This window comes from Lonchura striata, chromosome 5 (genome assembly GCF_050655825.1).
Source record: "Lonchura striata isolate lonStrDom1 chromosome 5, ASM5065582v1, whole genome shotgun sequence".
Taxonomy (NCBI): Eukaryota; Metazoa; Chordata; class Aves; order Passeriformes; family Estrildidae; genus Lonchura; species Lonchura striata.
Window position 1 is genome coordinate 24,806,694 of NC_140707.1, and position 19,778 is coordinate 24,826,471.

At 37.0% G+C, this 19,778-nt stretch overlaps 1 protein-coding gene across 20 annotated transcripts in view; it reads right to left on the minus strand.

The window, feature by feature from the left end:
- The window catches only part of PLEKHA7 (pleckstrin homology domain containing A7), a 145,204-nt gene that overhangs the window by 38,146 nt on the left and 87,280 nt on the right, over positions 1-19,778 (minus strand). For 17 of the 20 annotated variants that reach the window (XM_021525587.3, XM_085581437.1, XM_085581434.1 and 14 more), the window contains 5 exons: positions 16,189-16,300; positions 10,429-10,533; positions 8,581-8,653; positions 7,261-7,361; positions 855-1,033 (listed from right to left, as the gene is read on the minus strand). In XM_021525587.3, the coding sequence (XP_021381262.3) occupies positions 855-1,033; positions 7,261-7,361; positions 8,581-8,653; positions 10,429-10,533; positions 16,189-16,300 (570 nt within the window). Of the gene's footprint in view, positions 1-854; positions 1,034-3,665; positions 7,205-7,260; positions 7,362-8,580; positions 8,654-10,428; positions 10,534-16,188; positions 16,301-19,778 lie in introns of those variants that run through there. The other 3 variants (XM_085581432.1, XM_021525584.3, XM_085581442.1) reach the window with 2 other exon arrangements.

The following is a 19,778-nucleotide window of genomic DNA, read 5'->3' on the forward strand; positions in this document are numbered from 1 at the left end:
TCTAGAAAGTCTTAACGCAATATCATACCGAATGTAAAGCTCTGGAAGAGACACTGATCCTTTGCTTATATTTGACTGGCCAGATGAAAGCAGTGTGAGATACTCAGAGAAATTGCACTATGACATTTCAATCCTCACAGCCCACAGTGGCTACAGCAGGGCTGTCTCACAGAACAGTGCTCCTTCACACGGAGGAACAGGGAAAGAATCACATTTCAAAGCCAAACCAGCAAGAAGACTACATCAATTTACAGAAAATGAAAAAAATCTGGAAGCACATTTGTTCATTATCAGTTCATACCTGCATAAATTAGTTGATATCCATTAACTCTATATACTTATGATTTACCCATTTTTAGCATCCTTTTCCCCCTTCAATCCTAATTCTACACACTCATTTGAAATAACTCATAAAACTTCTGTTCTTTCTCCTCTACTTCTCTCTCCCAAAGGCTCTGGCAGGTGTATGAATCTGCCCACAGAAACTGGAACTTTTTACCTGAAATTCCCCAAAATATTATATATAGAGAGAAATTGATCCAGGTCACTAATTGTGGGCACACAACTCGCATGCATACACAGATTCTGAACACCAGGTTTTCTTAATAACAGTTAACTATTTTGCAACAGAATAAATTAAAATAATTAAGAGAAATTAAATTGAAAATAAAGAGAATTAAAAATAATTCTTTCTTTAAAATATGAATGAGTTTTATATACAAATCTACAAACAGCAGCGTAAGATACCACCACAGGTGCGATTTATGTAAGAGATTACGTTTTTATAAGATTTTAAGTTTTTTTTATGCAAGATATATATATTTTTTTTTTTAAAGCTTCTGAGTGGAACTTGCCTCTTCAGTGAGGAGCGTGTCTGCATGAGAGCAGCCTGGTTCATAGCCCGGATCCAGGCATTCATATCCTCCTGGGTGTCAGCACTGAAGTAGTACGTCCTCATCCCTGTGTGCTCTGCCTGAGAGCCAATGACAGAATTCTTGTTATAAATATATGCCCTCATACCTGTGTGAACAGCCTGGAAGAAAAAAGAAGAAATCAAAGTCAGACAGCTCTTTTACCTTTTCCCCCCCAAAAAATTAACTTAAAAACAACTTTTCCTTGACTGCTTCTTGAATTTGGGGTGAATTTTCACACTGCCACAATGGGTTGTAAGGGCAGTAAACTCATAACATACTCCAGGTTTTACTGAAATTCTTCTGCCTCTTTCTAGAACTATTAAGCTGAAAGTCCAGTGCTTCTGATTTTCACTGTGGGAAATTTCAGCTTTTCTTTTTCTTCTAATTGATACATTTCATTTGCCATTAAATACTATACTAAACAAATTGAAGAAATCCCTATTCTGAACAAATTTAAGGAATTCTCAATGAGATGTGCATCAGCAAGTCAATTTTCCCAACTCATTTAATAAAGAAATTTATTCAGACAAAACATACACAAGAATCTTACCTTTTAAGCAATTAAATTGCTAATTTAAGAATTGATTATAATGCATGCTAGGATCTTTTGGTTAAAGTGTGCACTTGAACACATATTAGCTGCAAAGTCACGAGACTTACAGATAAAAGTTAGTAATATTGATGGAATTATCACAGCACATAAAATGCTGACAATTATCTCTGCACACTAAAATACTCCATGAAATTCCACTGCAAACTAGAGGTTCTGGGCAATTTCTCTACAAATATATTCAATATTCAAATTGATTCAATATGGAATATCTTTGTAACTCTAGGCTAGCTGAATTTAATCAAATCTCATCCATATTTGTATTAGTAATAGTATAAGTATTACCAAATCATTTAAGTCCTGCAAGACTTCAGATTAGCAGGGAGAGATTGATCTCCTTACTTTCCAAAAAAACCGAAGACAGTATACTCTGCTTGAAAGCTCTTGTAATGATATTAAATTGAAATTAGTAATTTAAACTTATTTTTTATAAAACTAAGCCTGCTATCACACACAAAAACTAATAGCATTAAATACTGCTGACACAGGGATTTTTAAAAAGAAAAATAATTATACCAAAGTTTTAATTTGGCTACATCTGTTTCTAAAGGGTAAACGTTATTTTGTGAATCCTGCCTAAATAATTGGTCTTTTTATATTGATGAAATCCTCTCCCCCTTGTTATTCTAAATCAAATTTTTTTAAAAATTATTGTAGAGACAATCATAGATGGCATCAGAAAGAAAAGTTTTGACAAAACCCAGGCTATTTAATCTAGCGCAACACCTCCTAAATATTATAACTTCAGTTGTTTACCTAGAATTTCCCAAATTACCATGACCTTAGAGACTTGTATCAACAACTCCAAAGAGCAAAGCATGTGCTTGCTATTACAGTGCTTTTAAGCAAGTTCTGTGCAGAATTTCCTCCCTTCCTCTGGCAGGCTGTTCCCTGAATGTGTGAAACGTGGCCTTTCCCTTCTGCACCTCAAGCAAGGAAGCCTGAGCTTGTTTTGAAAACTGGAGACTGAAGTAGAACAGCCAGCTAGAAACAGGAGGAGGAGGAGAAGGAAGAGCAAGAAAAAGTTACATAAAGAAGACTCTCTCCTGCTCAAGAGTCTCCACTTCCCAACAACATGGGCCAAAAAGGTGGTTTCTTCTCAATTCCCAGCAGTAGCTGCCCACCTGAACACAGGAAAACAGGACTTACATGTATATATTAAATAATAGCTCTGATCAATCACATATTTAGAAATCAAAGGACTTTATTCATATTTGCCCAGTTGAGTTCTTTGGTTTTTCTTTCTTGCAATTGGGGGGTTGTCTTTTTTCCTCCTTTTTCAGAGCATGAGAATGCTCAAAGCAAATATGTTTTAGAGGCATTAATTCATTATAATTTACAGTTACTATCCAGTGTATGTAGAGACCAAAAACTGTCAGCTTCAGATAAAAAAGAAAACGGTAACTTTGATGTGAGACCTTATGATTACAGAGTTCCTTCACAGAGCAGTGTGATCCCACAGAAGGTGTTAAACTTCAGAAGTTAATAAATTCCTGCAGCAAAACAGACTATGCATGTCCCACTGCAGATGATGCAGCAGGACTTAACCATTCACTAGTTCTATACTTGCTTAAAAAACCCAGACTTTTGGAGAACTATCTGCAGAGACTGTATGCCACACCAAGAAATGGATTTAACAGCTGTCTTAATTGATCTATATGCCCTGATCAACATAAGCTACTTTTGTTTTAGGTTTCTCTTTGGACACAGCTGCAAGCACTGCCTAAGAGGCTCCAGGTGAGAACAGCATCAAAATGCAAACTGTGCTGCACCACTCTCTCTTGAGAGACTAAAGCTCTCACAGCCATAAACATTCCCAGATTCAGAAAGGATAGTGGAGATGGTGTGTGATTTCCAACAAGAACAATATCCTGAAGTTCATGCTATATAACACTGGTTAAGGGAAAATTCTAATTTATTTCAGTTATTTATTAGTAGTGTGTTTTATATGCAAGAAAGTCACTTTGTGCCAACATCCTGTAGCTGTCCCTGCTGGCAGACAGTAGCTAGCAGGCTTTTTGGGTTTGGATTTTTTTAAAAAGCCAAAGCTATTAGGATGGCTACAGCATACTAAAAAGCCTAAAACACAGCACATGCTCACATGAACACCACACACACAAGGGAAAAAATAATATTGGTACCTATTCATGCATTCAGATGCCTTAATGTGGATAGATTGAGAAGAAAAGCAGTCTCTCTCCCATAGTGCACAGTAGGAGAAATGGACAGTAAACCCCAAGAGTATATCAACAGGACAAGACAAGGACAAAAAAATTAAACAAGTCAAAATCATTAAAAGATTCATGTTTAAAATAAAAAAAAAACCAAAAAACACTTAACAAGACTGCACTAAAAGTAACAATTGGCTACAGCTGTTGTGTTCACCTCCACTTGTTCAAAATACTTAAGACCAAAAAGCCACCATTCACAGAACAAAAGGATAACTAAAGGAACAGTTTTCTAATAACAGTAATCTTTCCAATTTTTTTCTGTCAATGATGAATAATATACAGAAAATTCTTCCTTCTCTTGAATTTTGATAGTCATGAACCCTTTCTGAGCAAAAACTGAAATAACACTGAGCTGTTACTACAAACTCAGTAACAGCCCACTACAACCTAACTCATCTTTCACCCTTAAATAATACTGAGCTTTATGACAATTTCTAGAAGCTTGCACCCTCCCCTCTTCCAAATTTGAAAACAGAACCTCTCAAATTTACAACCCTTGTCATTTCTTCACCTGACTCCCCAGACCCAGAGCAATATGGGAGCCTAAGGAAGCAACACTGACTCAAAAAACATAAAGGAACAAACTATGTAATTTTTTTTTTTTTATTTTTTTTTTTAGGAAAACCAGTGAGATCAAAGAAACAGATAGGAAGTTTGTCCTGGTCACAGTGGTTTAAGCAATTAACAAATACTTCCATTAGTAAGACCAGTTAAATAATTTTCATTATTTTAAGACAACAAGGCTTCTAAAGAAACTGTGATGACATGAACCTCCATAAACTGATACTGTTCATGTCCAAAACTATTGTATTACTACAAAATACAGGCATTTCTCTTCACAGGAAGTATTTCCAGCTATATATGAATGTTGTGCAAGCCTTTTCACATTAAAATCTAAACACTGAATTTGTGCTCACTCATATTGGTACCAACAAAAAACCCCATTATTTTAAAATGCAGCTATTAGACTAACTAAATATCTTTAGGATGTGAGCTGCTGAACCAAATATGCAGTAAGGACTCCAAGTTCTAGTCTCACACACAGCTTAGTGACAGTGGCTTCCAGCTAGTCACAGCACTTTGCTTGGCACAAATAGAGGAAGTGAAAAAAATTGTCAAGACTCAAAAATTGTATCAAGATAGAGAACCTAAAAACACGGTTTCTAAACAAAAAAAAAAAAAAAGGTTTTTGCAATACTTGCGCATAAAGTAGGGGTTTGGTTGCATTTCAAAAGCCTGTGGGCTGTTCTGCAGGCCTGTAATTGTTAAACACCCAAAGAGACAAAAAAACTTAAGCTGGACCTCAGGAGGTGATGAAAAGTATTTTGAGAACTACAGCACACACTTCAACACTTTGCAATGTTTAACACAGACCCCAGTGAGCATGTATTTTACAAGCCTCCTTCTAACCAAATTCATATGCAAAAAGTATCCATGTATTTGCTTAGCAAATTTCCTTCTTCTAGCTTTGCAAACAAAAGAGTTGAATTTTTTTCCAATTTTGCTGTTTCCCTAGCTTCTAAATTCATTGCTACTTCAAATGGGAGGCAATCCTTCTGTTGTAACAAAAGATTTACAACAACCTCAATAAAGAGTAAGCCAAATGTAAAGAATGCCACAGCACATTCTCCTTCTCATTCAGGTCTTCAGTGCAAAAATAAAACAAATCTTATCTTTATTTTGGGCTTAATCTGCTTGTGTGCTCTATTTCTGGCTGTGTTACGCTGCGAGACAGAATGTCCATCTAGGCTCTGGGTCTGGAGGTGTTCTGAAGAGAGCAGATAAAGGTAATGGCTGCTGAGTGATGGATGCCAGCACGGGGCTGCTCCTGCTGTGGGGTACCCACAGCCAAATCTGTGACCACTGAACAGCAGTGAATAGGGTCTGTGCCACAGGAATCCAACAAAATCCTCCTGCTGCCCTTGGAGTTGGGCCTGAATAAGATCAAACTGCAGCATCCAGCCTGCAGTCAATCACCAAACACCTAAAGCAGAGTTAAAACCAGCCTGACAAACTGACACATGAAATGTTGACTTTTTTACAGTTTTCTAGCATAAACTTTCTTTTGCTATCAAAACCCTATTTCTATCTATATCAATAGATACAGATAGACCCTGTGTAGAAAGTCTCAAGATACTTCCAGAAAAAGACTCAGATGAAATAACTGGTAGAGCTCATACAGGTATGATATCCTTAAAGGAACAGAGGAAGTCTGCATTTGCTTATGGAAAAGTTTAACCATGACCAAACCATTGGCCAGTGGTGACTTAAGAGCATGTGTAAACACCATTTGAATAAAATAAAAAAGCAGGGAACCCTAAAAGAGCACACAGAGTTCCCCTCTTTCAGTATGTGCATCCTCCTAGGAAAAGGCTCTAGAAAAGGAGGGCTTTATGAATCACACTCAGTAAATAGTGGAGGTGGAATGTTTTTCTCAAACAAAGATTTCTTTGTAGCTTTATCTTGATAACTCGTGCTCAATGCATTTTAAAAAGTACAATAAACATTTCCACAAAGTGCATCAGGTCTTTTTTTAAACACATTTCCCAAGTTAATATTTGCTTAATAAATTTCAAACCATTATCCACTTGAACATAGAACTGAAAGTAAAAAAGGCAGTCTCAATTTTAAAACACCTCAAAAAATCAAATTGCAAGAAGTCACATGTTCTTCATAATTTCAGAACAGAAAATATTTCAACAGAGATTCCTTCTAGATCTCCTGAAGTATGCCTGATCAAAACCTGATTTGTAAAATACTTTAAAGTACGTAGCTGATTTGCTTGATGGAAAAACAAGTTCTGCTCTGACTTTAAGTCTGCCACAGGCATGGAAGTTTCTGAACTTTGCCTACGTCCTGCAGTTCTGACAATCATTTGGAGTCACGTTTTTGCACTATCAAGAAGTCTATGTTTTACTTCGTATCTGTGGGCTTTTATAATGAAGACTAGAACTGTAAAATATACAATTATATTTATTTTTAGAAAAAGAAAAAAACACAAAACCACTCAAACTATATCAAACAAAAGTACTTTTACCTTTAAAAAGTCCATACCACTTAGGATGACTAAGTGCTGTCATTTTCTACCTGCGAGATCTAAGTAGATATTTTTGTTTTTAAAAAAAACCACAACAAAACCAAACAGACATCAGTCCATTATGCAATCAAGTACTCTATTACAAAGTAAATAACACAACTTTTCTTCCAATTTGTACACAGTAATGGAACAACCTGTCAATACTAATTTCTGATTTTAGAAACAGACTCTTTACTCAGAGACACTTCATTAAGCTCTAAGGACACTTACAAGGTAACAGACATGAGTGTCAATTCATAAGCAACAAAAAAAAAAAAGTGTTATGTCACATTTGAATAGGCAGTCAATAAACCTGCCTGCTTTTAAAAACTGGTAAAAAGTAAAGTAGGAAAACAGAGTTCCTATTTACAACAGCAGCTTTTCTAATGCAAACAAACTATGATTAGCTGATAAGCTTTGCAAATGTACCTTAAAAGAAAATTTGCGATTTATACGATCTTCAGGTCCAACTGGAGATATTACATAACTAGGCAAAGGGATGCTCCCCAGAACAGACTCTTCTCTGCTGTCTGTGGAATAAAAAAATATAATTTAATTCCTTGCACTGTTCAGTGGGCTAGCAATATATTCTCCTTTATGGACACAGAGAAAACAGGCATTAAGTAGAAACAACAGTGGTTCAGACTGAACACAAGGAAAAGCATTTTCCCAAGGACAGAGCAGCAGGGGCACAGACCAAGGAAGAAGCTGTGCTATATCCATCCTTGGAGCTTTTCAATGCCTGATTAAAATAAACCCTGAGCAACCTGGTCTGACTCCTTTCCTGACCCTGCTTTCAGCAGGCACTGGGATGGGACACTTCCTGAAGTCCCTTTTGACACGAATTCACTTATGACTCAACACCAGTAATCCAGTAATCCATGCAGAAAAATGTTTTAGTTTTAAAAAACAAAGATTGGAGTTTTCTTTCTTAATCAGATTAGGGTTTTATTGAGGTTTGGGTTTTTTTTTTTGGGGGGGGGGGGTAGTGGGGGTTGTATATTGCTTTTTAGCTTCAGCTAAAAAGAACACACTTCAAGAATAAAGCTTATTGTGCCAAATGAACAGTGACAGGCTGTAAAACATGATGGACCTTCCATTTAGCACAGTACATCTAGGCTAATTGCTATAATTAGGAAACCTCTCTTACTGCTGGCTCCAAGTGACAGACAGCAGAAATGCAGCATCAGGAAATACAAATTCCAAGTCTGATATTCTGTATTGCTTTTCAAAAATTGTAGCACGTGAAGTATTCAAAACTTGAAAATAAACTTATGTAATACCTAGTTTGGTCTAAGATCACATCTAATCTTTCTTTTTTGGTAGAATTACTGGATTCAGAAGTTCTCACTCCTACTTTGTCCCTTGGATTAAAACTGAACCATTGCCCTGATCTGGCCATAGTGCATTCTCAAAAAGCTCAGACATCCAAATGCAAGCAAATAGGTACCAGAACACAGACCAGAGATGGGACAAATCTTATTTATTCCAGTCAGATGTTCTGCATTGTAAACCATGGCATACACCAAACATAAATTATGTAAAAAAATATCATGCAGCATCCTTTGCTTCCCCTGCTCTGGCCTAGAAATTGCTGTCTTGCATTTAAGGTGTCTGGCCAAGCAATTGTTTCACTGTTCATCTCAGAACAACTAACTTTATCTGAAGAATTCAGTTAATTCATGCATTCACCATGATTTGTACAGGTGAACTGTTCAGACCAACTCAAAACAGCTGATATCTACTCACCTTTGTAGTAAAACAAACAAAAATCAGCAAGCACAAACCATCGTCTCTTCCATAACCTCATTCCAGAGCTATCCTGAAATGCAAGAAATGTGGTACACTTTTCATTTAAGGAAAGTGAACATATACAGTGCTGATGCAGTGAGTAGTTTACCAGAAGTTTACCTAAATATGACTGCTATGTGCAAAACAAATGGTATGTATCTTAGCAAAATATAGTGCACTAAGATAAGAGGCAAAACATCCAGCTATAAAATAATGAGGGCAGAATAGTCAAACTGCTAATTTTCATTGAGTAATTAAACCCTCATTCCAAACAGCATTCAGATTAACCTTGTACACAACCAATGCTTATTTTATTTGCTCAGATTTATCTGCAATAAGGAAACAAAGTGTTTTTCTGATGGCACAAACTCCAACAAAGATTGCCTGCAGACCAAAATGAAAATCCCTACACAGCTGTGAAGTATGACCTCACATTTCAGGCAATGATATCCTATAATTCAATCACCATATGTTACCCATGCCTAAAATGTAATTTAATAAAATATTCCTTAGGAAATAAAACAGGATGCATAATGTGCAAATTTTAATGAAGTTTAATATAATATGCCTGTGGAGATATATATAGATATAGATATATATAACCTTGTCAAGATGAGTATTATTTGCATTGAAATTAATTTCTGAAGCTTTTAAAACTGCCAGCCTATAACCTAGGCAAGTACAACTTCTTCATCTTGGGTAGGCATTGATGAGACCAGCAGCATAAAAAGCACCTTCAGGTTTTAAGGGCTTACAAACAAAGGTCAGGGGACAGAAGGAAACAGGATATACAACATTGCTATAGCTATTTCCCTCCTCCTTTCTGCAATCAAATTAAGTGTGGAAGGAAATTCTTCCCTTCCCATTTTCATGCTACAAGGCTGGTAACACATACTGTGTCCGAGTTCTGATTCCATCCTGAGAACTAATGGACTTGGGTAGTGGATGTCAACAGAGCTGAGAGCAGAACACAGCAGAACTTCATCTCTCCTCCCAGGAGGAAGCAGACAGCTGCCAGCTATTTCACTTTCCTGTGCATGTAAAACCATAATTGTTCAGCCTTCTCCTGCCCACCCCTCAATCTAGCTCTAGCTGCTGGACCGCTGGCGATAATCTGGTAGACACAGGCTGCCAAATGAGAAGCAGGGGAGTTATTCTCATATAACAAACAGCTTTATTGACTTATTACACTCAAAGATGTGTTTCTGTCAGCTTAAGAGTTCAAGATATAGCAGCTCTAGAATTCTGTTCATTGGATGAAAATGTACAATCCAGTGTTTGTTGGCTACTGGTCTTGGTGACAGCAATGTGTAGTGGATGTGTCCCCATTTCCCATCATTTTCTCCCTCCTACTTCTGGAGAACAAAAAGGCATAGGGACTGGAATTAAGCCTATGGAATTCAGGGTAGAAGGGAATAACCAAGCAGACAGAATAAGGCCAACCAACAGAATAATAGCCAACCTCAGGTTGTGTTCTGAGGAAGTCAAAGATCAGCCTGACAGCCAGCCAGCAGGATAAACCAGGGAAAATAACCAGAATTAGATAAAAGTTATAGCCTCAGCACTGAGCTGTGATAGTGATGTCCATGTATCAGTTTCCTCTTCTGAATCAAACCCATTGGCAACCCTTGGTTTTCACACTTGCCAGGCCTGAATTCCTCATTATGGAAGTCTGTAGAAGCACCCAGCACTGCCCTGTGCCACCAGCACTGGAGCTTCTGCTTTCTCAGTTCCTTGGAAGGCACTGGCTCTTCTCTGATGATTGCACTCAAGGATATGAACATAAACAGGTGATCACATGCATACCTGCTTGTGCAGCCAGCCCCTTACTATCACAGGAACATTGGGGTTCCTCCTGATTGCTTGTTCCCTCTTTCCAAAGCTGTGAACTTTGTTTCCAGTCTTCACAACCTGTAAAGTATAATGCAGCAGTGGTTTCTAAACCATACTGAGACTCATTTCATATTACAAATACTCTCACTGCAATAACTTATACCTCACTACACAGCAACAAAGTATTCATGGCATTTTCAAGGGCAAGTAAACAGGCAATGATATTCACAACAGAGCAAAGTCAATCTTCCACCTTCATCAGGACAGTGTGCCAGCTCCTGCTGAAGAGCAGCAGCACTGGTGTGTCAAGCCAGAAGGCGGAACTGTGCAAATTTTAGTGTGCCTGGGAAGTATTTTTGAGAGCTGCATGCAAGTCTCTGTGGAAAATATTGCACAAGTCTCTTACACAGAACTTTGAGCAGATGAATCTTACACTTCTTCTTTGTTTGGCTTTCGGGGGGGCTTTTGGTGGTTCTTTTTGGTGGATTTAAATTTTTATTTCCTGTTTAAATTCAAACAACATTGATAGCTTAATAAAATGTTGGACTCTGGCCCTGCAAACAAAAGGAGAAGACAATGACGCTACCAGGGAAGAGACCTACACAGCAGCCAGTGGAAATCACAAGGACTAGGTAATGATCTGTGTCTTACTGAAACCTCAGTTTTGACCCACATGGACAAAACTATTTCAAAAACAAACAAACAAGGCCCATCCACGTGTGAAAAAGCAGAATCACTCAATGAGTAATTTGCCTGTTCTTTTCCAGCCTCAGCCCAGTTTGCTCCTCCAGTTGCTTCAGGACAGACCACCCTTACAGTTGCTGCCAACTTCTCCAAGAAAAGAGCTGTCCAAATTCTTTCCTACAGTGTCTCTTTCTAATCTCTGAGCTTGTCAGGCACACACGCTCAGTGGGCTGCAGGCAAACAGCAGCTCTGCAAACAAATATATTCATCACACACAAGGGATAACATCAGAAAAATATCTCAGTGTACTGCTCCTGCCAGCCAGACAACATCTGGACTAAAAGGCATATAATATAAATAGTTCCAGCAGAATATTATAACTTTAAATGGATTCTGTTGAATGGATTAATGTTGATTGATTGGTGAAGACTTTGCTGTTGTTGATTGATTGAGGAAGACTTTACCAATCTGCGTGAAATGTCTTAATGAAGGGTTAAGATAATAGCTACAACCAGTTTGAAAAAAATGCACTTCTCTTTTGGTGCTACAGCAATATGAAGGAGCAAGGTAGATTTAACAGTTGTGAGGAGCAGGATTTCCCCAGCAGTGCCACCTCCCCAGGTAGCTCAGTGAGAGCCTGCACAAGACCCAGCAGCACCCAGGGTACCACAGGTGGTCTCACCTGAGGAAAAAGCCCATTTTTGTCCACCTGTCCAGGGTTGTTGGCACAAACCCAGCACAGCAGGTTGTAAAATCTGTTTCTGAGGAGGTGCCCCTGCCATCCAGCTGGAAAAAGCCAGTTCATAACAGAAGTCAGATGGGGATGCTACCACTGAGATCTCCCAGGCCGTGTCTCTGCTAGACCTGTGCTAAGGCATTCAGCCACCAGGCTGCAGAGCACTGGCTTTGGGCAAACACAGCCACAGACAGGCTTTCTTTAAAGAAAAATGAGAAGTTATCAATACAGTTGAGTTTTTAAAAATTGCTACCTAATGTTAAGATGAAACAGCTAATTAAAAGGGTGATGAAAAATAATGACATCCAAACTTGTAAAGCACTGAGAGTGAAGAATCTATTTTTTTTGTTTGTTTTTACTTTACTTATGCTTTGCAGCTGAACATAAATCCATTTACAAAATGTACAGAATTTAGTTTCCTAATCTTTCGCTCATGTAAATCGTTGGAAGGGTGAAGAAACTGAGGAGCAGCTGAAGTGCAGCTGATCTAGCCTTACAGCAGCATTGAAATTCAATTTTGATTTTTTTAAATAGCTCTTTTAATCAAGCACTTTCTCTTAATTTAAAAATTCAGACCATAATGTAGAAAAATCATCCTTGGACTTGGTCAAAAGACCAAACTATTTCTATGGCATAGGAGTAGGGTAGTTTTTCCAAAGACTGCGTATTATATGTCAATCCAATACCATAATGGAAACAAAATTATCCTTTTATGGTACTTTATGTAATTAAAATTCTCATATAATCTTTAGTATTGATGATCTCATTCTGCTCTGGAATAAAACAAAGCACAACAGATATTGCAAAGCATAACAGATACTTAGTCATGCCTTGTTTCCACTGGCTAGACTAAGAAATTGGTTTAAAAGAAAAGGTAGATTTTTAAACCATCTCTCTGCACTGCAGTTGTCTTTTCCTAACTTGAATTCTTCTGATATCATTGTCAGGAGTTTAAAAATGCAGGTCAGCACAGCTGTCTGTATCACTGAAGACACAAAAGTCGCTTTTGACTTCAGTACATTTGTTATGCTGACTTGCTTGTGAATGACTGCTAAGTTTTTGCAACAAAACTTAAAAATGTCAAAAGTCAAAATTTTCAAATCCCTTTCCATCATTGCCTCATCTTCTTTCTTACAGTAGCTTGTAACTGAGGAGAAAGTTGCTAACTTATTATGTATTTTTTTTTTCTTTCTTTTAAACAGGACTAACAAAAAATTATAGACAGACTTTTTTTGGAACAGATTTTTTAACTAGTAAACAGGAAGACTGTATTTTGGTCAAAATATGCAAATACTTATCCATAATAAAACATGGAACTTTCAACCTATAAGGAATTTTTTTTAAATTAACTTATAAAAAGCCACCTTTTAAGTCATAAACTCTAAGTCAAAAAATCTCAGTGGACTTATGAATCCTTTCAGTGTTTCTAAGAAAATAATACAAAATCCTTATTTTTCCAATAGAAAAAACTGAACTCTCAAAAAAATCTCCAAATTTTGAGCATTCACATACAGCGAACTAGACCCTGTGTTGCACTCCAGCTCCAGACAGTCCCAGAGCTGGTACATTACATTCTTGTCACCACTGCTTGTTCCAGCTGCTAAAGCCATTCTTTACTTGTATTAACTCAGAGAAATACCAGCAACTATCAGTGTCATCAACAATTCAATTACGTCTGCTATGCAGAACCCATCCAAAACATGTTCTCAAAATGTAGACAGTAAATATATTCCTTACTTTCCTTTCATTTTTGACTTGGCCAATGTCCTGTGTGGCACCGTAACATTCGCAAACCTCCATTCACACCACCAGATGTTTTAACAGACTAAATTCCAAATGCACCTTACTGTTGAACTGAAACAGACCTTTATACCTCCATAACCTTAATTATTAATCAATATAAATGGCTTTTTAAATGTTTAATCATGTAATTGAATTGGCTATGAACAAGCAGATCTTTGGGACAGAGAATAATTGCAGTTTATCAAAATGCCCTTTTGCTTTTCATTCCCTAACCCCATACCCCTCAAATGCCAAAGAGTAGGACAGACTGCATTGGTCTAAAGTCTTTAGATGATTTATTCAGACAGTTCTTGCATCGAAATACTGGCCCCAAATGTGCACAGCTCTGTAGGAAAAAAAAAAACCAGTCTGAATTTGGCCAGATTCCAACGCTATGCACACACCATACTCTGATGGCACTTGCAAGATCAAATCATAGAAGCATTTAATAAGAAAATAATAATTAGCCATGGCTAAGTAGAGAACATGAGCTTGTCTTTGGTTTCATGATTGTGCCTCATGTCTGCATCTGAGAACTCGCTCTTCGAAAGAATTATTATGGACTTCAGGGAAGAAAACATTCAGAAATTGATGGAAGAACCTTAAAATCTCTTCTAAACCTGCCAAAAGTCAATCTCAAAGTGGAGGACACAGATTATTTTACTGCCTTTTTTCTTATTGCTAGTTCATTTGAAATAATTTTTGTGTTAGACTGTGAAGGAATTCAACAGATCTTCCAACTCAACAAAACAAGAGAAGTGATGTCAAGCCTGTTCACATGTGCAATGCTGAAACGTAGCATATGTAGGAAATATGTTGGTGCATCTTAATTAAGGACACAAAGTAGAATGGATCTTATAAAAACAATTTGGTGGAGAAGCAAAGTACTGGCAAAGCCTCTGTGAGAGCTTTATTCTAAGTCTAAAGCTACCATGTGTTAAAAAAACCCACACCTGGGAGCCTGCCAGAAGCATGCATAGTCACCCTTACAGAGGACTGCAAGCAGAATAGAAAGAGAGACTAAAACCAGACCAACCAAAGTCTTGGAAGGTGATTCTGGATATTCTCTAAGCAGTGATGAAAAAAGCATTACCCTCCCATTCAGCTGTGTGGTTCTGACATGCCCTGTGAATCAGCCTCCAGCACGTGGGTGGCCTGGAAGTGGAATCCAGTCCCCATTTTTGGTCTCTGACTCGATCAGTGCATGCAGGAGACAAGGGGAAGCAGCAGGAGCAGGGGTCAGAGGATGCACACTCTGGCAGAAGTGTGAGCCTGGCTAAGTAAAAGCCAACTGTGTCACTGAGAACTCCCCAGCTCAAAGCACAATATCAGGTCCCTGTTAAATTTTTGCTGGTTTAAAGAGGGAAACAATGAGCTTTCTGCCTCTAACCAGGTTTTAAAAAAATCAGAGTAAGGAGGATATAAATACAATAAAAACAAAAGCTGACATACCCTGGTAAATTCAACTCTTCAAATATCAAAAAGAAGTGTTTCAACTAATTCAAGTAACCTCCAAGATCACTGTTTGCAGTGATTACTTCATCTAGCACTTTAATGGTAAATGCATTCTTGAGATTTGATCCATTGGAATCTTTGTGTTGGTCCAATAACTGATACCCTTAAAGTTTTAAAAAATAATTTAAAAAAAATTAATTGTTAGCTTCTTATGAAATTGTATCACCTCCTGTACTCAAGCACATCAAAACATTAGTAAAAGATTTTAAGTATTCCAACTAAACAAAATATCTTTGCAATCAATTTTGTGAAATCCTTTCTTAAACTGAGTTATGTAAGAGGCTGCCCAATTTTGCATTTAAAAGAAAACCAACTGCGAAGTTTAAGAACTGCAGTCAAAGTCAAGAAAATTATCTCTGCTAATTCTTTCAATATTGCTCTATCCATTTTTATCCACCCACTACCATTCTCACTGTTCTGTAATTTACTGTAAGGTCAAAGAAGTATTAAAATAGATGGTGACACTTCAAGTACAGCACTTTATTTTATTTTGTTCAATAATGGACACAGGTCCTTTGTCAATGACAAGGAATGGACTTTTCTATAATTAAACATTAGGTGTGTGAACTTGGTGCCTGCACTGCTTGTGCAATGCAGTGAGGGCAAAAAAGGATTGAATTGTTACTAGGAGAGGAAAGGCAGTAAAATTTCATGCAAAAGTAAGAACTGCAAATTCCTGATATCACGCATCTCTTCTTGCCACATACACTACCAAAACACTTGCTGAAATACTAATATTAAATACATTTACTTCTATTTGTAAGGCTCAAACGTTCTATGTGCCAATAATCACTATGTAAGAAGTTACCACTCAGTGCTATCATGTGGGCAAAACTGCAGTATAAAGTGCTGTCAAAAGATTTGTGTCTGGGTAGAAGATATTGCCTATTCTCTGAGGTCTTACTAGACTTCTAGCTAAATCCACAGCCCTACTGAAATAAGCATGAGAATATTAGATTTAAAATCAGTGAAGTTCTGATCAACAAGCTGAAAAAAATAATAGTTTTTTCCTTTACCTTAGAGCCAGGTTTTGTATCAACAGCAGACGTAGTTACTGCAGTGGATGTTTCACTGACCATGCTTGAAGGCCTTTGGTTTATCTGTTGGTTGGACATAGATGAATTCTGTCTAGAAAGCAAACAAAACCAGATAATCTAAAGCACATTGTTTCAAACATTCAGTCTGGCTTTTTTATATGTAAAATTCACAGCGTGCAAATGAATGACAAGTTAGTCAAATATTTCCCATGCATCTGCAAGCTCCTTTGCACCACTCCTGTTATTTTTGATTTCAAGTCTTTCTCAAGCAGCAACATCTGATGATAGGTATTTGTCTATGCATCAGGAGGGAGAAACCTCCCAAATTGTCTGCAAACCCAGGAGGGAATCAAGATCTAACAAGGAGTGCAGGAATAGAGAAGGCAAGGCCTATGCAGTGAAACCAAGCTGTGCCCAATTTAGAGACTTGGCCACAAACCCGTGAAAGAGCCAGTACTGGGGAGAAAAGGACAGCAATCAGCACTTGGCAATAACAGGCTTTTCATTTAAAATCTGTGTCTAGACTGCTGTTAGATCTTTCACTAACTTAATGCTGTATCTTTGAATCTGCCCAAAATATGATTCATAGCACAATATGAATTATTAAAATACCTTTTAAGCAAAATGGTGCAATTCAAGGCAGATAGTTGTTAGAAATGTGTAATTTCTGAGTCATCCTAAGATTCCAGAAATCCTGATAACTAGCTCAGATATCCATTTAAAGCATTAGTGAGGTCAATCCTACCAGAAGAACCTGTTCAACAAGTAACAATTCAGTACAGCCACCCAGATGAAGAATTGAGAGGATAAATGGAAGGGTAAAATAAAATCTTTGAGAAGTTTCAGCAGCACCAACACCAGCATCAAATGAAATTAAAACCACAGGTGGCATTTTCAAAAATTATTATCAACATAATTTAGCAACTAGCAAGTAGCAATACAGTCACATCAGAAAACACAACAAAACAAACAATTAACAACACCTGATTTTCCTTTTCCCAGTCACCAAAGCCATTTATTAGAAAAACCAAAAATGGTATACTACAAATATGGTATAATACAAAAAGCTACACCAAACATGGTTGCTGCTACCATTGAAATCCAAATCTGAACACAATGGAGAACAGAATAATTCTGAAGAGTTATCACAGTTATCATGAGAACAGAGAAGATTCTGATTTTAGTAGTTCAACACAAGGTTTAACAGAGGACAAAGTCTTTGCCACCATTGCTCTTCCTCAGTTACAACCTGAACAATTATCTGTCCAAAAGCCTGAATAGCTGGTTTTTCCATTATGAGAAAAAACACAATACAGAATGACAAAAATGTAATTTCTAAGCATTTATTATGTGATCATAGAGTGATTTCTCTTCCATTTGCTACTAAAAGCAATAACTGCAAAGAAACCAGGCAAAAAAAAAAAGTATCAAATTAATGACAAACTTCAAATTCACAAGCAGAAAAATGCTCTTTAAAAAATGTGAGGTTGTTGCCATGGAAGAATTCAAATAGCAAGCAAAAGGCACATTAAGTCCATTGAAAGAGAAAATAAATTATTATTCTCCAATACAAAGTGTTCGGCAGCAAACCTGGTGATGCAAACTTGCTGTACCAAACATTTTACAGAAAACACAAAACAATACTGCAAATTAAGGGAATTAACACTGTGCTAATAATATTTGACTTTAAAAATAAATGACTACAGCATTGACTGTGCATTCACAAACATTAGTTCATAGTTACTATTACCAAAGATTTTTGATAATATCTGTTATCCATGATATCTTATTCAGTCTTTGTAGTGATGGTGTTTTACTGTTTTCAGGCTAATTTTCTTACAGCCTCCCCCAAGTGTGTGAATACACACACAGAACTGCAGTGCGTCCATTTGGAGCTCTGGTACTGTGTAAATATTTTTAAGTACTTGAAATTAACACTCTATATAATATCTCCTGTCAAGCAACTCCCTTCTCTACTTAAACATTGCTAGTATGTCTCCAGAAACCATATTTAACAGCTGAAAAAATTACAAACCCAACATTTGGGTTATTAAAAGCCCCCGACACTGAACAAGAACAATAAAAAACAATGACGACACCAGTAGCCCATATTGAAAATGCAATAGTCACACGAGATCATAAAGATCAGAAGACTGGGAAGATCCACATCCATACTGGCAACTTAAAAAGTTTATTTGTTGGAAACAGACATGATGCAATAACATTGTGTCAATGTAGTTTTATTTCTAGTAAATTTCCTAATCAGCTCGATTAAAAAAAAAAAAAAAAAAAAAAAAGCAACTCTCCTAGTGTTTCTATACATGTAAACAAGGTAGATATTTATTTTGGGGTTGTTTGGGTCTCCTCTTTCCTCTCCACCTGATACTTTGCTGCTATAGTAACCAAATGCAATAGATAAAATAAGATGGTTCTCTCCCCAGAGGTGATACACAGGTTTTATCAGGCACACAAAAACAGGCAAGAAAGAGGATAACACTCTTTGGATTAAGCACACTATATTTTTCCCCCTTATGTCTACATTTATGTTCAAGTTTTGTATTTTTGCAAGTACTATCTTCTCATTTGCAAACACACTGCTATGACAAATATATAGCTCCTAATACACAACTAGTAGTGTTTAACATTAGTTACAAGGCTGCATGTGCTTGATTCTTCCTTTCTTCCACAATTACTTAAAGAACTATTATTTAAACAAAGATTTGAGAGGAGAAATATAAACACAATATACAGCTATCCTAAGTAATTCTATCATAGATTGTTTCCCAAGAAATGCACGTGTAACAATGTAGTTAACTGAAAACCAAACACCTGTCAAACAGACTTATCCTTAATTCTGACTTTTCCATCAGTTGTTTAAGGAAGGTCCCTTTCTGGATTAATAGTTCATTAAAAACGTGAAAACAAAGCACAGAAATCAAGAGGCAGTTGTGAAATGGAAGGGCTTCCCATACAGCAAGATACTCAGATTACTTCAATGTGATTCTAAAAACTGTGAGGTGAACAAGTCAAAAGAAAATAAAAATTATTCTAGACAAAAACTTAAATGCTAGCAGAAACAGATAGAAAAACAGACTTCAGATAAAAGCAACCATGACGCCAAACTGAATTCAATGCCAGCAACAGAAAAGTAATTCAAAGGAGGAAGAAATAAAAAACACCTCTGCAGCTTTTATCACTCAAAACAACATTGCCAAGAAAAGGTTATTTTTAAATATCAACTCAATGAGTAACAGCAGCCAAAGAACGTTAAGAATTATTAGTAAAGGAATAGAGAAGTAGAAGTACAATTAAATTATTGTAACAAACAGTGAGCTCATAGGCTGAATCTTGCAATCACCTATGATCAACCACGCCATCAAAAAAAAAGAAACCTAAAAGTGACATGCAGAAAAGCTGGCTCTCAAGCAGAGCTAGTGAAAGATACAGAACACACACCCCACACACCAAGTGACCAAAGCTGCTAAGCTTGGAAAAAGAGTACAAGGTAGGGATTTGACAGTGATCCCAGCTAAGAATGTTGTAGGAAGTAAGGAATTACTAATCACTAT